General features: G+C 49.2%; 1 protein-coding gene across 1 annotated transcript in view; it reads right to left on the bottom strand.

Annotated features, from left to right (window-relative positions):
- Window positions 1–20,586, bottom strand: part of IPPK (inositol 1,3,4,5,6-pentakisphosphate 2-kinase) — a 56,504-nt gene extending 35,918 nt beyond the window's left edge. Inside the window, exons 1-6 of the mRNA XM_012651843.1 lie at window positions 20,238–20,586; window positions 10,416–10,463; window positions 8,326–8,421; window positions 5,071–5,137; window positions 3,258–3,379; window positions 1,850–1,939 (exon numbers count right to left, since the gene is read on the bottom strand). Of these exons, the coding sequence (XP_012507297.1) occupies window positions 1,850–1,939; window positions 3,258–3,379; window positions 5,071–5,137; window positions 8,326–8,421; window positions 10,416–10,463; window positions 20,238–20,549 (735 nt within the window). The 5' untranslated portion in view covers window positions 20,550–20,586. The remainder of the gene's footprint in view (window positions 1–1,849; window positions 1,940–3,257; window positions 3,380–5,070; window positions 5,138–8,325; window positions 8,422–10,415; window positions 10,464–20,237) is intronic.
- Between the last annotated feature and the right edge of the window lie 292 nt (window positions 20,587–20,878).

Below are 20,878 nucleotides of genomic sequence, written 5' to 3'. Positions count from 1 at the left end.
AGTGAGACCCTGTCTCAAAAAAAAAAAAAAAAAATCAATTGTATTTTATATATTACCAATGTTTAATCTGAAAGTGAAATAAAAAAATTTCCATTGACAATAATATCCAAAAAAATAAAATACTTAGGAATAAATTTAACAAAAGAAGTATAAGACTTATTCACAGAAAACTATAAAACATCATTGAAAAAAATTAAAGACTTAAATAAACACAAAGACATCCTGTGTGCACAACTTAAGGTGGCAATACTTTCCAAATTCATCTACAGATTCAGTGGAATCCCTATCAAAATCTTAACTAATTTCTTTGTAGAAACTGACAAGCTAAAGTCATCCAAATTGTAAACGAAAAAGTGAAACTCTGTATTCATAAACGGTTTGATCCTATATACAGAATAATCCAAATAATCCACACGAATGCTACTAGAATTTAAAAAACCAAGCAAAGTTGCAGGGTATAAGATCAACGCACAAAAATCAGTCATTTCTATACACCAGCAATAAACAATCTGAAAAGGAAATTAAGGAAGCAATTCCATTTACAATGACATTTATAATATTCCAAAAGAATAAAATACCTAGAAATAAACTTAACCAAAGTACTGAAAGACTTGTACACTGAAAACTGCATGGCTGAAGAAACTGAAGAAGACTAAATAAATGGAAAAGTATCCTATGTTCATGAATATTGTTAAGATGGCAATACTTCCCAAGTGATCTAGAGTCACATAATCTGTCAAAATTCCAACAGCCTTTTTTTGCAGAAATGAAAAACTGATCCTCAAATTCCTATGTAATTGTAAGGGGCCCCAAACAGCCAAAATAAATTGAAAAAGAAGAAAAGCTGGAAACATGACACTTCCTGATTCCAAAATACACTGGAATATATAAACTCCTACAACTCAACAACAACAAGAACTCAATTTTAAAATGAGCAAAAGAACCATAATGAGACACTACCCCACAACCATTAGGATGCCTGGAACTACAAAAATGGACAATAAGAAACGCTGGCAAGGATACTGAGAAATTGGAACCTTTGCACATTGCTGATAGGAATGTAAAATGGTCCAGCTGCTACGCAAAACAGTCTGGTGGTTCCTCCAAAAGTTAAACGTAGGATTACCTTAAGACTCAGCAATTCTACTCCCAGGAATCTACTCAAGAGAAATGAAACTGAGGACTCAAACAAGTATAGGTATATCAATGTTCACAGCAGTGCTATTCACAATAGCCAAAAAGTGGGCATGCTGGAATTCCACTCAATAAATGAATGGATAAACAAAATGTGCTCCCTTCACACAATGGAATATTATTCAACCATAAAAGGAATGAAGTGCTGACACATGACACAACATGGATGAACCTCAAAACATTATGCAAAGTGAAAGAATCACAAAGGCTACACATTATATGATTCCATTTATATGAAATGCCCAGAACAGGGAAATCCACAGAGAGAAAATAGATTGTTGGTTGCCAGGAGCTAGCAGGAGGGGAAAGTGGAAAGTGACTGCTAATAGGGACAGAGTTTCTTTTTTGAGGGAATAAAAATTTCTGGAGGGCCAGGCAGTGGCCCACGCCTGTCATCCTAGCACTCTGGGAGGCCAAGGTGGGAGGATTGCTTCAGGCCAGGAGTTCGAGACCAGCCTGGGCAACAGAGGGACCCTGTCTCTACAAAAAAATTAAAAAGGTTAGCCAGGCATGGTGGCACACGCCTGTGTCCCAGCTGCTAGGGAAGCTGAGACAGGAGGATTGCGTGAGCCCAGGAATTTGAGGTTGCAGTGAGCTGCAATGACGCCCCTGTCCCCTACGCAGAGCAGCAGAGCCCACACGTCCATCTTCTCACCTTGAGGTGCTGGTGCATGCAGTAACGACAGACCTTATGCTTCATCTCATGTGTGACGTCACTCGAGAAAGGAATAAACCCACATTTTGGCTGTAAAACAAAGAGGAAAAAATGCTTAGGAAGAAATCACGTACCTTTAAATAGACATATCACTAACAACGAGATAAGGAAGTACAGCGAGTGTCAGGTGTACAGGTCCCAGAAGCTGTTTTCATTTTCAGCTCCCAGTGGGAACACTGCTTCCCTCATCACATCATACAAGCATCTCTGCCTCTACAGCATCCACGGCCAGACTCTCACTGGGGCAGATCGGTGGTGCCTCTGTGCTGGCTTGACACAAGCACAACACAGAGCAGCTTTGTGCTTCCATTAAAGAATGTGACTAGAAGATTCTGAGGAGTGGAGATGGGCCCAGGGCTCACGGCTCCAAGAAACAGAACCATTGTTCCCGCTGACACCAGCGTGTGGCCTGGCCGGGGCCCATCTGATAGTTGCTAGGCTCCCAGAATGGCAGGGAACCCCAGCTGCTGCCTCTCAGCACACACAATAAGCAAGACCAGCGCTCAGCCTCAGTGCTGAGAATGTGGCTGGGGAAGCAGAACACCCACCCACATGCAAGGATCACGAGGCACAAGTGTTCAGGCCAAAGGCATGACCCAAAGTCACTGCCCAAGAGGTTTGGAGGAAGGAGACAGGTAACGGCCAGGACATGTGGGGTAGCTTCCTGAGGGGCCCCAGCAGCCACTCCCGACGTGGGCAGAAGAGAGCTAAAGCAAGGGGGCCTTATCCAGCCACCACTGGCCTTATCCGGCCACCACTGCCCTGCACCAGGCAAGAAATTCAGGACTTCGGCACCTCTGGGGGTCACACTGGCCTTTATGCCTCCAGGGAAATCCCTTCTGAGCAGGATAAGGAGAGACCCCCAGTCTACAGGGCAACCCACACACAGGGCTCCTGCAACACAGCGAACAGCAGCCAAGCACCAAGGGGGCGCAGCCGGAGAGGCGCAAAGGAAGGCCGGGACCCTGGCCAGCTGCACTCTCTGAGGACAACAGGGCTGGGGGTGGGGCCCAACGCACTTCCCTCTGGCAGCCCTCGACCAGGGACTGTCCCAGCCCTGGCATGCAGGACAGGCTCCCCTGTCATCAGCTCCCAGGAATGAGCCTAAACCTGGGGTGTGGGAGTCTGTGGGAGGAACCAGAGCATTGGCATGCAGGGACAGCTCTGGAAGGAAGGGAAGCAAGCGGGGCTCCAGGAGCCAAGGGTGCCTAGACTGAGAAGGGGCCACAGGGCCCAAAGGACACGTTTCTGTGGGAACACGTACAGGGGCAGGTGACTCTCAGACTTACAACCCAGGACCGACCTTTCCCCTTTTACCCACATCACTTCCCCCTCAACAAAAGATCACCTTAATCTCTACACACAGAATCGGCCAGTGCTCTGCAAAGCGGTAGGTCTGAAGTCTGGTTAAATTGGGAAGGCACATAGCATAACCACTGAGAGTATCCAGGTCCTTGTCACAGCGAGACTCTGGAAAACAGAGCAAGGGTCACATTCGAGCATCAGTATGAGAGGCAAGAAGAGCCCTGCCCAAGACAGATCCCACCTTGTCCCTGGCTTCTGGGAGTCATCTCTGAGCCTGACGAGAGCCTTGTGTTTACCTGGGGACTCGAGGACACACAGTAGCAGAGCGGTTCATGGGGGGTCCTTTGGACCACATGGGCAGTCAGCTGTGTCTATGTGTCTGAGCCCCAATAAAAACACTGGACACTGAGGCTCGGTGAGTTTCCTGATGGGCAACATCCCACATGTGCTGTCACACATCATTGTTGGGAGATTAAGTGCTGCCCACACAGCCCCAGGGAGAGGACACCCAGGAGCCTGTGCCAGGTCTCTCTTGGACCCCTCCCCTGTGCCTCTCTCCTTGGCTGGTTCCATCTTTATCCTTTTCCTGGTATAAACCATATCCATGAGTAAAACAGTAAGTTCTGTGGGTCCTTCTAGCAAATTACCAACCCTGAGAGTGGTCTTAGGAACCCTCAAATGTGCAATTGTCAAAAGTGAGGGTGGTCTTAGGGATGGTCCCCTAATTCCATGACTCCCTTAGCCCAGGAACTGGGAGAGCAAGGAGACTGCAGCCTCTATGCTCTTACCAGAGTTGGCCCTTCCCGACCCCCGGGGCATCAATATGTCTGCAGCATCGACTCCGCCGGAAACCAGTGTGGACAGAGCCTGGGCTCCAGGCACCCGGGATGGGCTTCCCTCCTTTTACATATGAGCCTTATTCCCGGTCATTATAAGGAAGGGCAGCATGGTTCTCATTACTGTGAAGTGGTAAACCTTCGACTGCTGTTATAAAACGCCAGGGGGAAGTTGAGCGGCTGAGCAGCTGGAGGCAGCACCCTGGCCGGCCTGTCTGCCCTGCGGGAGATGAGGAACCCAGCCGAATTGCTGTCCTGCGGTTTCCCACCTCCCCGACCTTTCCCAGCATGCAGCCTGTACCTCCCTGCCCCAGCCAGAGACTCCAGGCACAGAGAATCGTTTGCTTTCAAATCAGGAAAAAATCGTTTCCAAATCGAATCAGGAAAAAATTGCAGTGGCCAATTCCACACCCTCATTGCCTCGCTGTGCTCTAGGAACAGAGCACATTTCCACCCTCAACACTGACTGAACTTTACCTCTTTGATCACTAACTGTGGAAAAAAGCTTCGACATGGTTCCTGCCCACAAGGCCACCAGCAAGTGTGGGAAAGGTAGGAGTGGGGGTAACGACCACGGAATCCCCTTGATTCCCTCTTCCCCAGGAGGACAAGCACCTGGCCTGGACTCTGGCTGGGGGCAGCTCCCAGCCTGCAGCCCCTCCTGGGCAGGCCCTCCCTCCTGAGGCTCATGTCACCTCGGTTTCCTTTTGACTTTCTTCTAGGCCCCCCAGGACCCTCCCCTTCCCTGGGTCTCCCCAGCTCCTTCACCTCCCTCTCCTCCCGCCTCCTGTTTTATGGTCTTTTATTAATTAGCTCTTAGTGTCACATATTCCATGCAATGCTCTGGTTTTCTGATGCACAGAAGTATACCCACACACTCCCAGGATTTCCACATAATGAAATTTCCAGCAACAGAATTGCTGAAAACTACATGTGCCTAACACAGGTGATCATTTCGAATACTTCTCAAATGGAATATTTTAAATCATAAACAACATTCCTAAATTAAAGCACCCTTACCTGGTCTTTCGGACTGTATCTTTAAACAAAGCTGTTTCACAAACTCTAAAGGCAGCTGAACAACTTCCTGTAAGAAAAAACATGAAATACTCAAGGCAGGTTGCACTATGATGCAGACACACTTATTGCCACAGAACTGTACACCTAAAAATGGTTAAAATGGTAAATTTTATATGTATTTTATCACAATAAACAAAAAGTTTACAGCTAAAAAAAATTCCACATGTGGGTTTTGGGAATAAAAGCTCCTCTATTATTCTCAGAACACGTCCAGGCTAAACAAAGATGCCAACATTTCAATGCGTTCAGGGCAGATGGCTCTCCTCACAGCATCCGGGTCCACAGTCGTGGTGACCAGCCTCACAGCCAATGTCTCCCACCACAGAGCACCCCTTCCACGGCCCCTTCTGGTCCTTGCAGCGTCTGTAGACACAGAGCAGGGGCCTGAGGCAGTTCTCAGACCACATGGAAGATCCTCGCTGACTCCTCAGACAACAAGAAGGCCTCGAGTTCCCACTCAGCGTCTGATCAAACCATTAATCTCAGTGAGACAGTCTGTGCCTCAGCCACGGAGGACTCAGTGTGGCCAACACCCAGCGAGTCCCTCCACTTGGCTTTTCTTTGCAACTTCCCAAATGAAAGGGTTTTTATTTAAGCCCTGTTGCTCATCATCTTCCCTGTCCTCTTATATTTCCAAGGTGGCAGAATTGTAACTTTTGAAAAAGTCCCAAAGGGACAGAGCAGAGGAGACCTGCTAGAACAAGAATGCTGGGACGCTGCCCGTGGAGAAACCACGCCTTCCCCGCCACACCCACGCCCTTCCGCCACCCAGCCCGCTCCAGTCAATGGTCTGCTCCCAGCCTGCTGCACCACTGTCACTTGTGATTTTGTCATTTACCTAAACATGCTATAAATAATGAAAGGTGACTTACTAAAAAACTTAGTACTGAATTAGGTGAAGTCAAACAAACAAAAGAGTAGGAAATGTAAAAATTCAAAAGTCCAAAACATAGATCATCCCCCAAAAGTCCAAGTTCTTGCTTCATTTCAAAGAAAGCAAAAGTACGAAAGGCACAGACACCACGTGTGTGAGAACGATCACCAGGAACTACGTTGAGCTCCTCACTCTAGAAATGCCTTGGCCCCCACCCCATGGCACACATGGCTGGAGACACAGGGCCACAGGGGTCTCGGGTCCACACACAGCGACGGACCTCCGCACTGCTGTCTGCCCACAGCCCCAGCCTGAGTCCACAGGCACCCAGGTGTAAAGACCTAAGTTTCTTCCAGACAACTTTAAATTACTGATTTTATGAGTAGATCTGTGTTTTAAGTCAAAATAAAATGCTTACAGTAGCCATCCTCTTAAAAGGCTGATGTTGCTGAGAGCGGACGATACCATCTGCCAGACCAGGCAAGGACAGTGACAACCAGCTCCTGCACAAAGCATTCACTTAAAAAGAACCAGAGGTAAAGCCCACAGAACTCCCCTCCCGGCGCTGTAACCTGAGCGCCGAGCTGAGGGAGGCAGGCGTGGCATTGCCCTCAAAGGGATGAAGGGATGGCTGCTCAGAAGGACAAACAGCCGCCAGCCTGGCTGTCCCCTCACCCCTCGAGTGCCCGGCCCAGCCAACGCGTCAGCATGTGAAGTTCAAACAGGGAGTGGAGGCTGGCCCCCAGTGGTGGTCGGTAACAGGAAGATTTGGTCCACAGAAGCGAGGTGGACCTTCTAAACTTTCAGGCTCCTCCAGTACTTAAGAAGCAACATCTGGAGGAACGAGAAGAGCAGCCTCTACCCCACTCCCTGTCTCCAGCTCCTGTGCAGATGGGCCCAGACCGACCTCACACCCACTAGCCAGGGCGGGGAGCCAGGGTATGTCTGTGCTGTCTCTGTCTTGAGATCTCATCAAGGAGGCTGGTTGTGTCTTGTCCCAGGACGAACAGGATGGACACACTCTGCTCTGCCTAACTCGCTGACACATCTGTTCTTCTCTCACATGGTCTTGCATGGCCCTGCCAATGTGGCCACCCAGATGGGCACAAATCCACCGGCAATGTGCTCTGTGCCCACTTTCCCATCACACCAGAGTCCAGCGACTGTCCTATTAGGGCATGTTCACCTGGAGCAAAAGCAAGCTGTTTCACTCTGACAGGTGTCTTGATGTAGAGAAGATAGGCTAATAGATGACCCTGTGCGCTGAGCCCTGTTCACTGTGGGTTCATTTACTGTGACCCTTCGAGCTGAGGATAAAACAGAGCCAAAGCCAGAACCACAGTGCTCGCTGCTGAAGACACTCCTGATCCTGTCCCCACCCTCCCCACTGGGCCACCACCACTGGGATTCCCACATCTACCATGGCCACCGAGCCCTCCCTCCCAGAGAGAGGTCTAAAACCTACAAGACCAGAGATACTCCCACTCGGACAAGACGAGCCAAGGCTGACAGGTGGCAGCATTTCCAGCAGATCGCACCTCCAAGAATGGTCTTTCCTTAAGGGGAAACTGCCATCGGCACAGACACCGTCCAAGGGACATGCCCTGTATAAGAACTGAATGAATCCTCCTAAAAGGAAACTGTGACCTCACAAACACCACAACACAACAGTGCCGAAAACCGGCCAGAAGCGAATCTTGCATCCTCAGCAGCCAAGCAGGACCGAGAGGCCTGTCCAGGCCTCAAGACTGCGGATCTGCTCAGAGAACAACCCAGGCAACAGATGGGCCTGCGCTGGCGCCCCAGTCCTCCCACAGACCGGGACCAAGAAGCAGCAGAACCCGGCGCAGACAGCAACGCCAAGGGCTTCGCACAGCTTTTCTTCTAAACCCCAGCTTCTAAAATCCAGCTGAGCAGCTGGGACCCTCCCTGGGTGTGGTAAGCAGCCCCAGGCGGCCAGTACTCATTCAAAGGTGGCCCTGAGGGCAGAGAGCAAAGCCATCCCTCAAGCTCAGTGTTGCTGGATGCTATGGGAGAGCCCTCACCAAGCAGGGGCCTCCAGGAGGGCTGGGCGGAGACGGGGTCTGGTGGGGGTGGGGAAGGGGTGGCAGCTCACGTGCACTCTCTGAACCTCATGCTTCCAAGCTAGTAAAGGGAAATTGCAGTATCTGCTCTGTTGCAGCGAAGGAGAAAAGCACTTGGAGACTCTAAGTGTACCAGGGTTATCATTAAGCACAAAGTCCAAGAGATCACCAGGAAGTTGGTATTGTTAATACAAAACGGGGCCATGAATTCAGACAACATGAATAAAAATCACTTACCCCACAATGAACATAGTTCTCCCCCAAAAATTCTTTCATGACATTTTTGCCAAAATCCACTATGTTCTGCAGGTGCTGAAATATCTCTTCTGAGGTCTGTAAGAGACAAGAACAGGACAGCCACAGTTGCAGGATCTCCCAGCAGAGCCCGCCTGGGACTCAGAGGAAGGTCCCTCTTCTGCTGCCCTCCCAGATGCCACGTGACTTTGGCGGGTCACAGTCTGAGGCCCACGCTCTTGCCTACCCTCCTCCTCCCACGGCCCCACATGCACCTTCTGAGGGATCTCACATCCAAAAGTTATCAGGTGTTTAGATTTTACTCTTTAGCCTCTAAATGTAGCATAAAATATTCTCTCCCCAGTCAGCGGTTCCTGAAGAGTCAAAAAGCTGGTGAAACTGGGTGAGACAGGAAATCACTCCCATGTCCCTCAAACTGTCCCAAACGTGAGAAGAGATGTCCAAAAAGGCTGGACTGGTGGGGTGTCACTGTGCCCTGTGGGTCTGCCTGCGTTCATGGGGTCTCATCCAGGGAAGGCCTGGAGGTGCCCAGCACCTGACTCACACTCAGGAAGGTCCTAAGACTGAGGAGCCACCCCATGCTTCATAGCCCTGGCAAATTCACCACCTGCATCCAGCTTTGCCCTGCACAGCTGCAGCATGTGCAAATGTCCTGTGGCTCATGCAACAGGATCTGGTCAGAACTAAGCCCAACAGAAAACCCCAGAACACACCCAGTGGCCCAGTACAACTGTGGTCACAGCTTCTGACAAAAATACCCCCCACACAACAAAAGAATGATCACACATGTCTCCACTGATAACGTAGTGTGTCACATTCTGCCATATAGAGGAAAAATAGAGCAAGCTGCTGCCTGGGCAGATAGCCCCATCAGTCCACACAGGAGCACCTAGCAGGAGTTCCACAGATGCCAGGCCTCTGGGAATCTGAGCCCAGTGTGGACTGGGCTCTGTGGTCACTGAATGGGGGAAAGAAGGGGACAGAAGAGGCTGGAGGCAGCCACAGGGACACTGTTTCCACGGGACGCATTCCCCAGAAACAGCCACCCATGCCCATGTCTCCTCCACAGCTGAGGCAGGAACCTCGGGATGCTGGGCCCTCTGTCTTCCTTTGCCTGCCTGCTCCATCCCCACACTTGCCACGGCCCCACCCAACAGCAGCACCCAGCTCTGTCCCAGGGCCCCCTTCCCCCTCTCTGTGAAACAAACCCTGTGCTGTGCCCACGTGCACCATCAGGGTGGCCTTCCATCGCCACCTGCCACTGTTCCCCAGCAAATGTCCCCTTTCCTTTCTCTCACCTTGACCCTCACACACCTCGAAAGACAGTGACTTATCAATCCCATATCCTCATCCCAAGCCCAGCTCCTGTCGTCCCCCGGCACAGCCACCTCAAACTTGATCCGCCTGCCCCACACTGCAAGGCAGCCACCCTCCCAGGGGCACGCCCAACTTGGCCACGTGTGCCCCCTCACAGGATATGCACACATGAAGTGGGGAGAAGAGAAGAGCTGTGGACACAGGAACCCTCCACGACTAGGTATCTGCCTCTGTGACCAAGGGAGATTCATATAGAAAGCCATAACCCGGTAGTCCACAGTACTTGCTTGGATGACTTGGTGAATAGAAACCTAATGAGTCATCTGACCTCGCCCACTGCAACTTCTAACACAGATTGTCTATCACATTGCAGATGCTATTTTCACAGATACAACTGCACAGATGAGGAAACTGAGGCAGTAGGTGATTTGGCAAGGCAAAGCTGAGACCCGGTCCTGGGGTCCTCTCCATAAGTGGGGCCCTCAGAACAGGACCTGCATGCTGGGCCAGGGTGGCTCCTGGCTCAGTGCTAAATGGACCTGCCACAGTGACACACAGTGACACCATGGGCCAAAGTGCTGAGGCCCCACAGGTTTTACACCAGGGATGATGGACACACTACTTTCTGCACTAAATGCTTGTGTCATATTTAAATTTCTACAATTAGCATTGATACTTCTGCATCAGGAAAGAAAAAATCTAAGTTTTCTTAAATAAATGTTGTGATGACCAGGTGGCAAACCCACCAATCTTACCTTCTTCCTATTTGGAGGAAACTTCAGAAAACGCAGCACAACACAGCGCTATTGGAAGACAAAACAAAGTCTGATTAGTACTGGCCCAAGCTCGGGCACAGGGGTCTGTGGCCATGGAGAAGGAGCTGGGACAGCTTGGGGAGTCCCACCCTCAGCAGACAAAGCCCACAGCGAGGAGGCTCGGAAGCCTCAGGGGAGGTGAGGCCAAGGCTGGCCCACATCGAGGCGCGCTGGGCGGCAGCGCAACCAGGAAAATCTGCAGCCTTTGACCCACCGGGCCACTCCTAGGAATTTATGTTAAGGAAATAATTAAGGAAGCATAAAAGACTATAGCTACTTTATATGAAAGCACAGTTTAAATTTCAAACAAAATGGAAACAACCCAAATGTCCAATAAATAGTGAGATGGTTAAATACAGCAGGACACATTTCAAACCATGGAATACCATGCAGTCATTTACGAGAAAATAAGGAAGATCATTATTTACAGACACAGATGTGCAGTCATCATATATTGCTGAATGAAAAAGGTTACAGAATAATAGGGCTTATAGAATGAGCCCATTTTCATAAAAAGACAAAATACACACACACACACACACACACACACACACACACACACACACACATATATGTATGGGCATAACTCCATTTACATAAAGTCCAAAACAGGTAAGACTGAGCCCTTGTGCCCGTCCCAGGACATGCAGGGACAGTCCCCGAGGAAGGTTCTAAAAGAGACTGGTCTTGGGATTGTGGGTCCACTTACATTGTGAGAATTAAGCTATACTCTTGTTATCTGAACACTTTTCTGTAGGCATGTTACACTTCAAGTTAAAGAATATGATCTGTTTATACGAAAAAGTCTAAAAAGACGTTCAGCACAAGTTTAACAATATCTCCAGGTAGCAACAATTACAATAATTTTTAAATTTCTGCTTATTTTGAATATCCTAATTTTTTAATGGTCAAAAAAATACATTGTAATAACAAATCATATGTGGGAAGGAGAATGTACGTGGGAGGGGCTCCATCCCTTGCAAGGGTGGGAGGTCAGATGCCGTCAGGAGCCATGGGGCCACAGGACAGAACCTCGGCAGGGGTGAGAGGAAGCAGGACACAATGGAGAGGGCTTAGAATGTGCTAGACCAAAGGATGCCTAAGGAGCAACAAAGGCCCTACAGAAACCAAATAAGTCTCCTCTGCCAACTCCACACGGCCCCCTCAGACAATGCACACTACTCCTCTTAAAACCCTGTTGTTCCAGTATGGGCCTGCTGGTCCCTGGCCCCCTCTTACTGAGTTCCCATTCCCAGTCAGTGCTATGCACCTGGTTCACTGCTCATCTGCTGGATAGCTGTCCCCTCCTTGAGCCCCAAGCCCAGACTTGCAGAAGCCATGGTCATTGCCAAGCATGCTGCTGCTGTCCCCTCCCCAAGTCCAAGGTGGGCATCGACAGTCGTTCATGGGAATCAACTGGGCAAGGACCATTTTAATAGAACTATAATTCCATCAACATTCAAGGAAAGACAAAAGCTGATCTGCAGAAATCCTAATTCTAAACAATTTCCCAGAAACTTACCCTCCTAAAAGTACATCCACTCCTCATCTGGACCTGATGGTGCTGTTCTGCTCAAGAGTGTGGCCAACCAGCTCCTCCAACAGTGAGGTACGGAATACAGTACCCCTCTCCTCTGACAGCTGGCGGGCTGTCAGCAACTCGCTACCAACAACGTGTAGGTGCGATTGAGGGAAATTAATTAGTTTACCAGAGGAAGTCTGGTCATGTTTGAAATAAGCACAATGATTTCTGTCATGATGTTTGAAAAAAAATGAAATAAGCGCAATGAGAAAACATACTAAATCCCTGATCAGTACAGACCAACCCACGCTGCCATGGAACAAGCTCTTGCTCCGTCCCCCAACCAACTATAGGAACACAGGAACCCCCTCACCTGGCAGCGTTCCCTACTAATACATTCTCAGATTTCTAACGTTCCCTGTCACTGTGTTCCTAGTAAAGGCAGGAAAAACTGGACTTTGCTTTTTATTTACAAATGGAAATTACAGATTTCCTTCGATTATTACACATAAAAAAACCATTAATATCAAGTATTAGTTAATTCAGAAAGCCACTGTCTGGTCTATCCAGAAGAAAATTTTTAAAAACCAAATTGTACAGGGCACTATGCAAAGAAAAATCGTATGTGGGTCCCAAGAGAAAAAGACATCAGAGTCAAAGTAACTGCAGAGCTTAGTCCTCACTCCTTGTTGCCAATAATAAATAACATCACTGTTCCCATTAGCATTTATTAAGATCAATAATAATAATTATTATTGCAGGTAATAACAATAACCAGCAGGTGCTGAGCACCGGCATGTCAGGCCCCAGGCTACACTAAGTTTCATCATCTCCACTCATCTCTCCCTCCAAGGTGGGCGACTCGAGTCCCAGTTTATAGAATGAGGAAAGTGAGACTGTATGAGGACAGATCAGGTCTCAGAGAACCAGGTCCTGCCTCGCTGGCCGGCCGAGCCTCGGCCTGTAGACAAGCCTGAGATCAAGGCCTTGACCCCAGAGGTCAGAGCTGCAAAGAGGGCCTGGGCCCTAGCGAGGCTCCACGTCTTTCCAAGTGTTAGTCTCCTTGCTGCTGCTGAGTCGCCCATCAGGGGTTGGGGGCGCTGGCTGGAGAGCTGCCCCCAACAGAGGGTGTGGGCACAGACCTTGCTAGGCCTGGGCAGCTCTGCCCTCCCAGCCCTACCCTCTCATGTCCATCACAGTGGCTTAGCCACCACCTCCATGGACAGTGGCTCGGCCTCCCTACTGTCACCCACAGGAAATCTCCTGCCTTTCCTTCCCATTAGGGACCTAGAACCTCGACCAACTGAGAAAGACTGAATGTAGTGATATGTCCATTTCAAGGGAAACTATGCTTTCTCCACCCACCCATTTGCCATCCAAAAACTGTCACCAGAAACCCACCAACCTACGCCCAGGGGAAGTGAAGTATCAGCTTTAAAGGACAATTTTAATCAATACCAATGCTCAGACATACGTGGCTCGCCTACCCTGTACATCCAGTGCCAGCTCCTCCATGTGAGGGGCCCAACCAGGCTGGGCTGGCTGAGGTGGGTAGTCCCTGGAGTGCCAGGCAGAGGGCTTCAGAGACACACAGGCCACAGGGTCCCACAAGACCCACGCAGGTGGATGGTAGAGAACAGGTGAAAAATCAACACTGTACCAGGTCTCATTAGCAGAAAGACACAACGAGTCCAAGAGGCACCCACGTAGGAGGAGCAGGATGGACACAGCCACCCGGGGGAATCCTCACAAAGGAGCCCACCCCACAGCCTCCGAGCTCCTTCCAGCTACCAGGTCTTAACCAGTTCTGGAGGAAATGATTCTTCCTTTTAAACCAAGTATCAGAAACCAGATGTTTAAAATTTACCTTCTTCTTAATGTCTAGGATAAAATGCTAAAAGTGAAGAAAAAGGGATAAGTTTAGAAGAGAGGAACATTTCCTTGGTAGTCTAGTGGCTAAGATTAAAATCTGGTTCTTTTTTTTTTTAATTAAATTAAAAATAAAAAGAAGGGAGGAACTTGACATTTCTGCAGTCTGAGGGCTGGGGTGTTTCTTAACAAGAGCGGACACCTAAGCAAGGCCCAAGCCACACCTTTCTGTCTTGGTAACAGGGGAGCTCACACCTTGGAAAACTAGTTGAGAATCAAGGATTTCAAAAAGGTGAAAAAGCCAACCAACAGGAAGAACAAGAGGAATGACACACACACATATGCACTAAATAACTTCAAAACGTAAAAAGTGAAGGGACACAACTCGTCACTTATAAAAGTAGCAAAAAACATTTCAATAAAAATTGCTCAGGGCTTGAGAGAGTCCTGGGCTGCAGCAGGAGGGTAGATGGCAGGGCCATGTGGAAAGCAGTTTGTGATATGTGTCAAGGGGCCTGATCCACTCAAGAACCCAGCGAGAAGTGCAAAGACTCAGGTACAAAAACATTCAGAGAAGCTCAATCACATGTGTGAAGGATTTTCTACATGTTTGTGCTGTAAGGTTAAGTGAAAAAAGCCCAAAACAGAAACACATAGTATTCTTAACTACCCAATACAGGCATATATCATGTGCCACATAACAATGTTTCACTCAAAGAGGGACTACATACAGACAGTAGTCCCATAAGATAATAATACTGATTTTTACTGTATCTTTTCTATGTTTAGATACACAAATACTTCCCATTGTGTTACAATTGCCTACAGTATTCAGTACAGTAACATGAGATACAGGTTTGTAGCCTGGGAGCAACAGGCTACACCATACAGCCTAAGTATGTAGTAGGCTCTACCATCTAGATTTGATTTTTGCACAACATGAAATCACCTAACGACACACTTCTCAAAATGCATCCCCATTGTTAAGTGATACTTGACTATAATTAGAAAAATACTAGAAGAAAGTGTACCAAAGTGTTAACAAAAGTTATTTTCTTAATGGGGAAACATTTGGTGTTTTTTACTTCCTTTCTTCTAATATCATATATTATCTGGGCAGGTGCAGGAAGCAATACTTGGTACTAAATAAAAAGCCACAAAAATACAAGACTTTAAAAGGACAGCTGCCAATGTGAAGCCTGAGGGAGGGACCTTATGGGTGGAATTGAGGCTACCAACTACAGAACCTATCGGGAAAGATGAGGAGGACTTTCCTGCCACCCACAGGGCACTCATGTTGGGGAGGAGGGGGTGTCACCCACTAAATAAGTTGTCCCAGAGACCCCTGTCAAAGGACAGGAGCTGAGGTCAATTCTTCCATCAGGGTGAGGAGACAAACCAAAAGACCCCTGAAAAGAGAGATCAGGCAACTTTCATGGGAAGGGAAGACAGAAAAACAGAACAACAGCAGGTATCACCCCTCAGGATGCTGCCCAGCCTTCTAGAAGATGCACTCAACTCTGGCTTCTCGGGAATGGTGAAGATGACTCCCAGACAGGAGCCGTAGGGGATCCCAAATGTCCTGTCTCGTGAGGCCACCCTCCCTACAGATGCTCCTCATCCTCACCCTGCTCTGCCCTAGCCAGACAAGGAGGCCACCCGGGCTCTGTCAGTCACCAGGGGCAGGACATAACCAAGTCGCTGACCTCTGGTAGCACAACCAGAAATACATCTCCAGGACCTGCAGGACTGAAGAGGGGACAAGAAGCAGGGCTTATGGTGCTGGGCTCTGGCAGGAGGCATTCCCAATGGTGCAGCCTGGCTTCAGGGCGAACTTACAGCCTCAGACTACAAAGCTGGTTCAGTGGAGGATGAAGATGTGACATCAGAAGATGCCTGTGGAGGAAGGGGGTCCAGTACACTGCAGGCAAAAAAAACAAGGAAGCCAGATAGGGGTGGGCACAGCAGGCACTGGCCCTTGTCCAACCTGGGCAAGTCACATCCTTCCCAAGCTTCTGCAGCTCTATCTCAATCTCACAGCATCTGTCACGAGATTGAAGCTGGGGGGAGGTACGGGGAGCCAGGCACACTGGAGCACGGCTGGGATAGCTCCGTGATCCCTACAGGTATGAAAAGCCCGACCACGTGTAAAGAGGAAGCAGGCCTGCAGGGAAGCCCACAGTGAGAGCCACAGGGAAGTGCGCGCAAACCTGGGGCCCTCAGGTTGTCCTGGCTGCGTGACACCCGCAAGGCACTAGTGGCCAGGTCCCAAGCACAGCCTTACTCTCTGCTGACATAGAAACACCTTCCTGGATCGTAGCTCTCAGGAGACAGAGGAAGTCACCGGGAAGGTGTTGCTGTGACTGAATTCTGACCGAGGAGGAGGAAGCATCGGGCAGGGGGAAAGCGGCCATGTCACCTCAGAAGACATTAAAGTAGAGGGAGGTGAGCCAGACCCAAACCAACAAACACCTGCACATGTTAGGGAGGCACCATCACAAGGCTGAAATCACCAAAGGGCGTACAGCTTAGAAAGAAACAAATCCTAACCATGCAACTGCAGATATAAATAAAGAAACTGATAAAGTGAGAGCAACATGTAGGACTCTCCAATGAGCTCATTTGTGACAAGAAAGAAACTCACCAAGAAAGAAGCCACATCAGCTGTAGCAGCCTATAAAAATACCATTAAATATCTCATATGCAGAACAGGTCACTGGTTTTTTTAAAATGCTAGCAGCAACAGAAAGTTAAGACTATTTCAACTAGGTCCAGGTGAAAATTAAAGAAGGGAGTGGCCCAAGGGCTTAGACATATGCCAGGTAGTTAGAAAAAAAGCAGAGAACAGAAATTCTCATGTGTGTCCAGCACCTGCAGTAGGAAGTGTGACTGACGCTAACAGACCTAAAGGACAGGACAGTTGCTTTCTACTTGAACTACTGTAAGTAATTCTGTAATGGATATCTGTGTCTGTAAGACCTTTATTTACATTTCTAATTATCTTCTTAGAATAGTATACTAGAACAGAAATTAGCAGATCAAAGAGTATGAACTTTTAAAAAATTAAGCTTTTTCCTGATTGTAACATTGTAATTTATTGAAGGAAATTTAGAAAATACTAAAAACAAAAAAAGGTAAAAATAATTCATGATACTATCACAAAGTCAGAACCACTTGTAACATTTTGATGTATTTTCTCCCAATCAATTTGTAATTACACTCACACTACACATCTTCTTTTATAACCTGCTTTTTCCCTTTAACATTGCAAATATTTCTCCATATTAAATGGGATATAACTTAATTAATGGGATTAATTAATGGGATTTACTTATTAATGGCATTTACTTAATCCATCCACTATGAAATAATCAGCAAATTATTAAAATGTTGATATATAAAATAATGCTGTATTTTAGAAAAAGAAAAACAAAAAGATGGTCTACAAACCAGAAATCCTAAAACACAAGATGAGAAAAGACACAGTGAGATGGCTGGGCATGGTGACTCCTGAAGGCTTAATCTTCACACCTCCAAGGCCCAGACAAAGACCCCAGGCACCAAACAGATACCAGACAGACACCAAACAGGCACCAAAACAATTTATAGAAATGATCTGAAGCTCTCAGACTCTCAGAAAGGTTACAAACTAGAAATCTGGAAATGAGCAGCTTTCTTCATACTTTTGATAAATGTTTTTTGTTGGAAGATCAGTTAAATGGCAGTCTTTCATGTTACCTCTGTCAATAGGAAGGAAAATGTCACAACAGCTTAGGGTCATGACAGGAGGGAGCCACTATCCACCCCTGCACCCAAAGGCAGAGGTGGTCCTTAGGGGGCTCAGTGCCCCAGGCAAGGGCACGACTCAGATCCGAAGACACCTCAGAGATGGAACAACAAACAAGACTTAAAGTGACCTTCACAGGACACGACGCTGAGCCAAAACCAACAAGCCAAAGGTGAAGGAGGCAAGTGCAGATGCCACATGGGAGAAAAATCCGATACTTGGGGCTCGACACCCAGGGGGAGATGTGCCAGGCAGAGGGTCTGCACCATGCAGGGCAGAGAACACAGTGGGCGCTGGCGCCTGGCAAATGGTCAAGTGCACCGCCGTCCCAAACAATAACAGAACGGGCCCTGACAGGCAAAATCCAAATTGTCCAGGGCCACGTGGGCAGCCTTTGAGTGAAGGGGCTGACCATGATTTGTCAGGAAGGTAGTTAAAATGCCTCTCTATGGGATGGTGTGCCATTAACCTTTCTGCCTACCCTGAACACAACCCCAAACCCCTGCAGCCCACACTTAGCTCCTCCCCGCCCAGGCCCCATTTTCTGCGAGTCCTGCACTCTACAGAAAGCACATGGAACTCTCATTCCAGGTTTGCACACCGCGAAAGGAGCATCACCGTGTTTCCTCTACTGCTGACAGCCAAAGACCATGCAGCTCTCCTCATCTAGATTCCCAGCTCCTGCACGATGGGCTTCGGGGCAGCTGTCTGAACATGCACTGTGTTCTTACACTGGAGAGGAGAAAGGACAGACACAGGACCATTCAATTCTAGGGGCAGCTGATTTCCTCTCACGGAAAGTGACCCTTCCCTATCTGGAAAAACTTGGCAAAGATCTCCCTCTCTCTTGAACTGAATGAAGTGGTTTTGAGGAGTTGAGCAGAGAAGCAGGGTGTACCTGCTCCCACAACTGGCTCCAGAAGGGAGGGAAGCTGTGCACATGCTCAGCATCCACGGGAGCAGGGACCCCTCCTGTTCTCCCTAATCTGCCTTCTCTCTACCCCACTGACACACACCCTCTCCTCAGGCACAGCAGGCCCTGAAAAACTGCCTTCCAGGGCTCGCTCTCTCCTCCTCGGTCCACAGATAGAGCAAACACACCACAGGACACAGCAAGCACGCCAGGCTCAAGGCCAAGGCCCAGGCCAAGCACAAGGACTTCTCTGGGCTGCTCAATACCCAGCACAGTTCAGTTTATCTACATCAGGCATAGGTGCTGTCCAACCTTAACTTGGTGGGAAATTTTTTTTATGAGACTATTTACAGTGACACTCTACAATTTTAAATGATGAGCTAAAAACAACCACCAAGTAGAAATGAGCATAGTAAAGCAAATTTAGATTTAAAATAAAGAACAAATAGCATAGGTCCACGAAAGTCTAATGACTGTGATGCAATCCTAACAATGGAATCTGTGTAACAGGGCAGGGCCAGGCTGCCCTGGAGATGCCTGCTCAGGGAAGGTGGTCGACATAGGCTTGTCGGGGACAGTAGAGAAGGAATCCAAGTGCCAGAGGTGACTGCACCAAAACCTCTGCTCTTCAAACCCTGCGTGTCCTTTTGCTTCCAGTCTGGAAATTGCTCCTTCATCGCAACTACTTTTGAAACTTAATATGTCGGCCCCCATGAAAAGAAGCCTTCTGAAATGCAGAGATACAACATTCAATCTTACTAAGGAATTGGAAGACGAGTACTTGTTTTAGAATAGGATTCAGGGGAACAGCACAGTAACCTGAAAACAAAAGAGACTCATGCTGGACTATCCCTCACTTTGCCCAACCTTAGACTACACAAGAGAAGGACAGATTCAGGTTAGCCTTGTCCATTACTAATTCATCTAATGATCTTAAGCATGCTCTAACGCCCTCCCTACATGACACCTACCCTGCCTCCCTCTCAACCTCCTCCAGCACACCACATTCCTGCGTGGTTGTATCAGATAGCAAAATGTCAAAGATCTGGGCCCTCACACAAATCCACACACTTCTCTTCCTGGATTCACCTTGGGAGTCCTTAGTGCAGTTCCTGAAACTCTCACCTTCACTGAATTGAGAAAGGGAAACCTTTCAAATTCTAACAAATTGAGGGGGCGAACCTGTGGGTAATGCCCCGTTATTAACAGCAGCAGCATGAAGAACAGCAATTCCCTGGTCTTATAAGGCTGAATTCCCTCCGTGCTGGGAGCAACAGCACCGTGGGCGCTTTGCTTCTTTCTCCAGTGCTGCCCAAGCCCTTCGTCCCGGCTAAATCTCCGCCCCACTGCGGCCTGGCAGTCGGGCGGGCACCGCGTGAGGCTGCGCGTGGCACCGACGGAGCGGGGAAGGGGACACTGGAGGGACAAGGGACCCGCCGAGGGGAAAAGGAGTACTGGGGAAACGGGGAACCGACCCGAGAGAGAAGGGGAATACTGGGGGAATAGGGGACCGACTCGGGGGCTGGTGGAGGGTACCGGAAAGAGACCGACCAAGGAGGAGGCAGGTACTGCGAGGGACGCGGAACCGACCCCGGGGGGATACTGGGAGGAACGGGGAGCCCCCGCTGTCGGGGTGAGGTCCCGGACCCGTGCAGCCTGTCCGCCGCTCACCTGCGCGTGGGCCACCACCAGGCTCTTGTTGCCTTCGCCGTGGTACCCCCATTCATTCTCGTCCATCTTCCCCTCGTCCATGCCCCAGCGCGGCCCTGGAGCCTCGCGGGCCGGGACGCGGGGAGGAGAGCTGGGGGCCGCCCGTCTCGCTGGGCACCAACCCTGGCCGTCGTGGGAGGAGCGCCTGTCAGCGATGGCCCCGCCAGACCCGGCCGCCGCGACTCGCAGACGCGGGCCGCCGGAAGCCACGCCCCCGGCGGCTGCCATGGCCGAGCCGGGCAACTTCCGGGTTCGCTCCTTCTTTCCATCCATTGAATGCGTTAGCGGATGGGTCAGCAGCCATCTTAGGTGCTGGCGGATGACTCATTTCCGGAGCGCGGTTTTGGGAACCGGAAAAGAGGCTTCCGGCATGGGTGCCGGATGTGAAGCTGGCGGGAGGAGCCGGCGGCTGTTTGGCGCCCGGTAGTGAGCCGGGGCATCTGGGCCTCCGGGGTGCCCTGTATTCGGGACGCTAAGGCGTAGGACCCTAACAAAGCGCTTGGCGTCTCTGAGCCTCGGCTTTCGCTTCTATAGATTGGGATGTGACTCATCGCATACTCACAGGGTTTCCCGACGCAGTCCCGAGAGGTAGAAAACATTGC

This window comes from Propithecus coquereli, unplaced genomic scaffold (assembly GCF_000956105.1).
Source record: "Propithecus coquereli isolate 6110/MARCELLA unplaced genomic scaffold, Pcoq_1.0 Scaffold370, whole genome shotgun sequence".
In the NCBI taxonomy this organism is placed as follows: domain Eukaryota; kingdom Metazoa; phylum Chordata; class Mammalia; order Primates; family Indriidae; genus Propithecus; species Propithecus coquereli.
The sequence above is the reverse complement of the archived record's forward strand: the minus strand, read 5'-3'. Positions and strand labels throughout refer to the sequence as shown.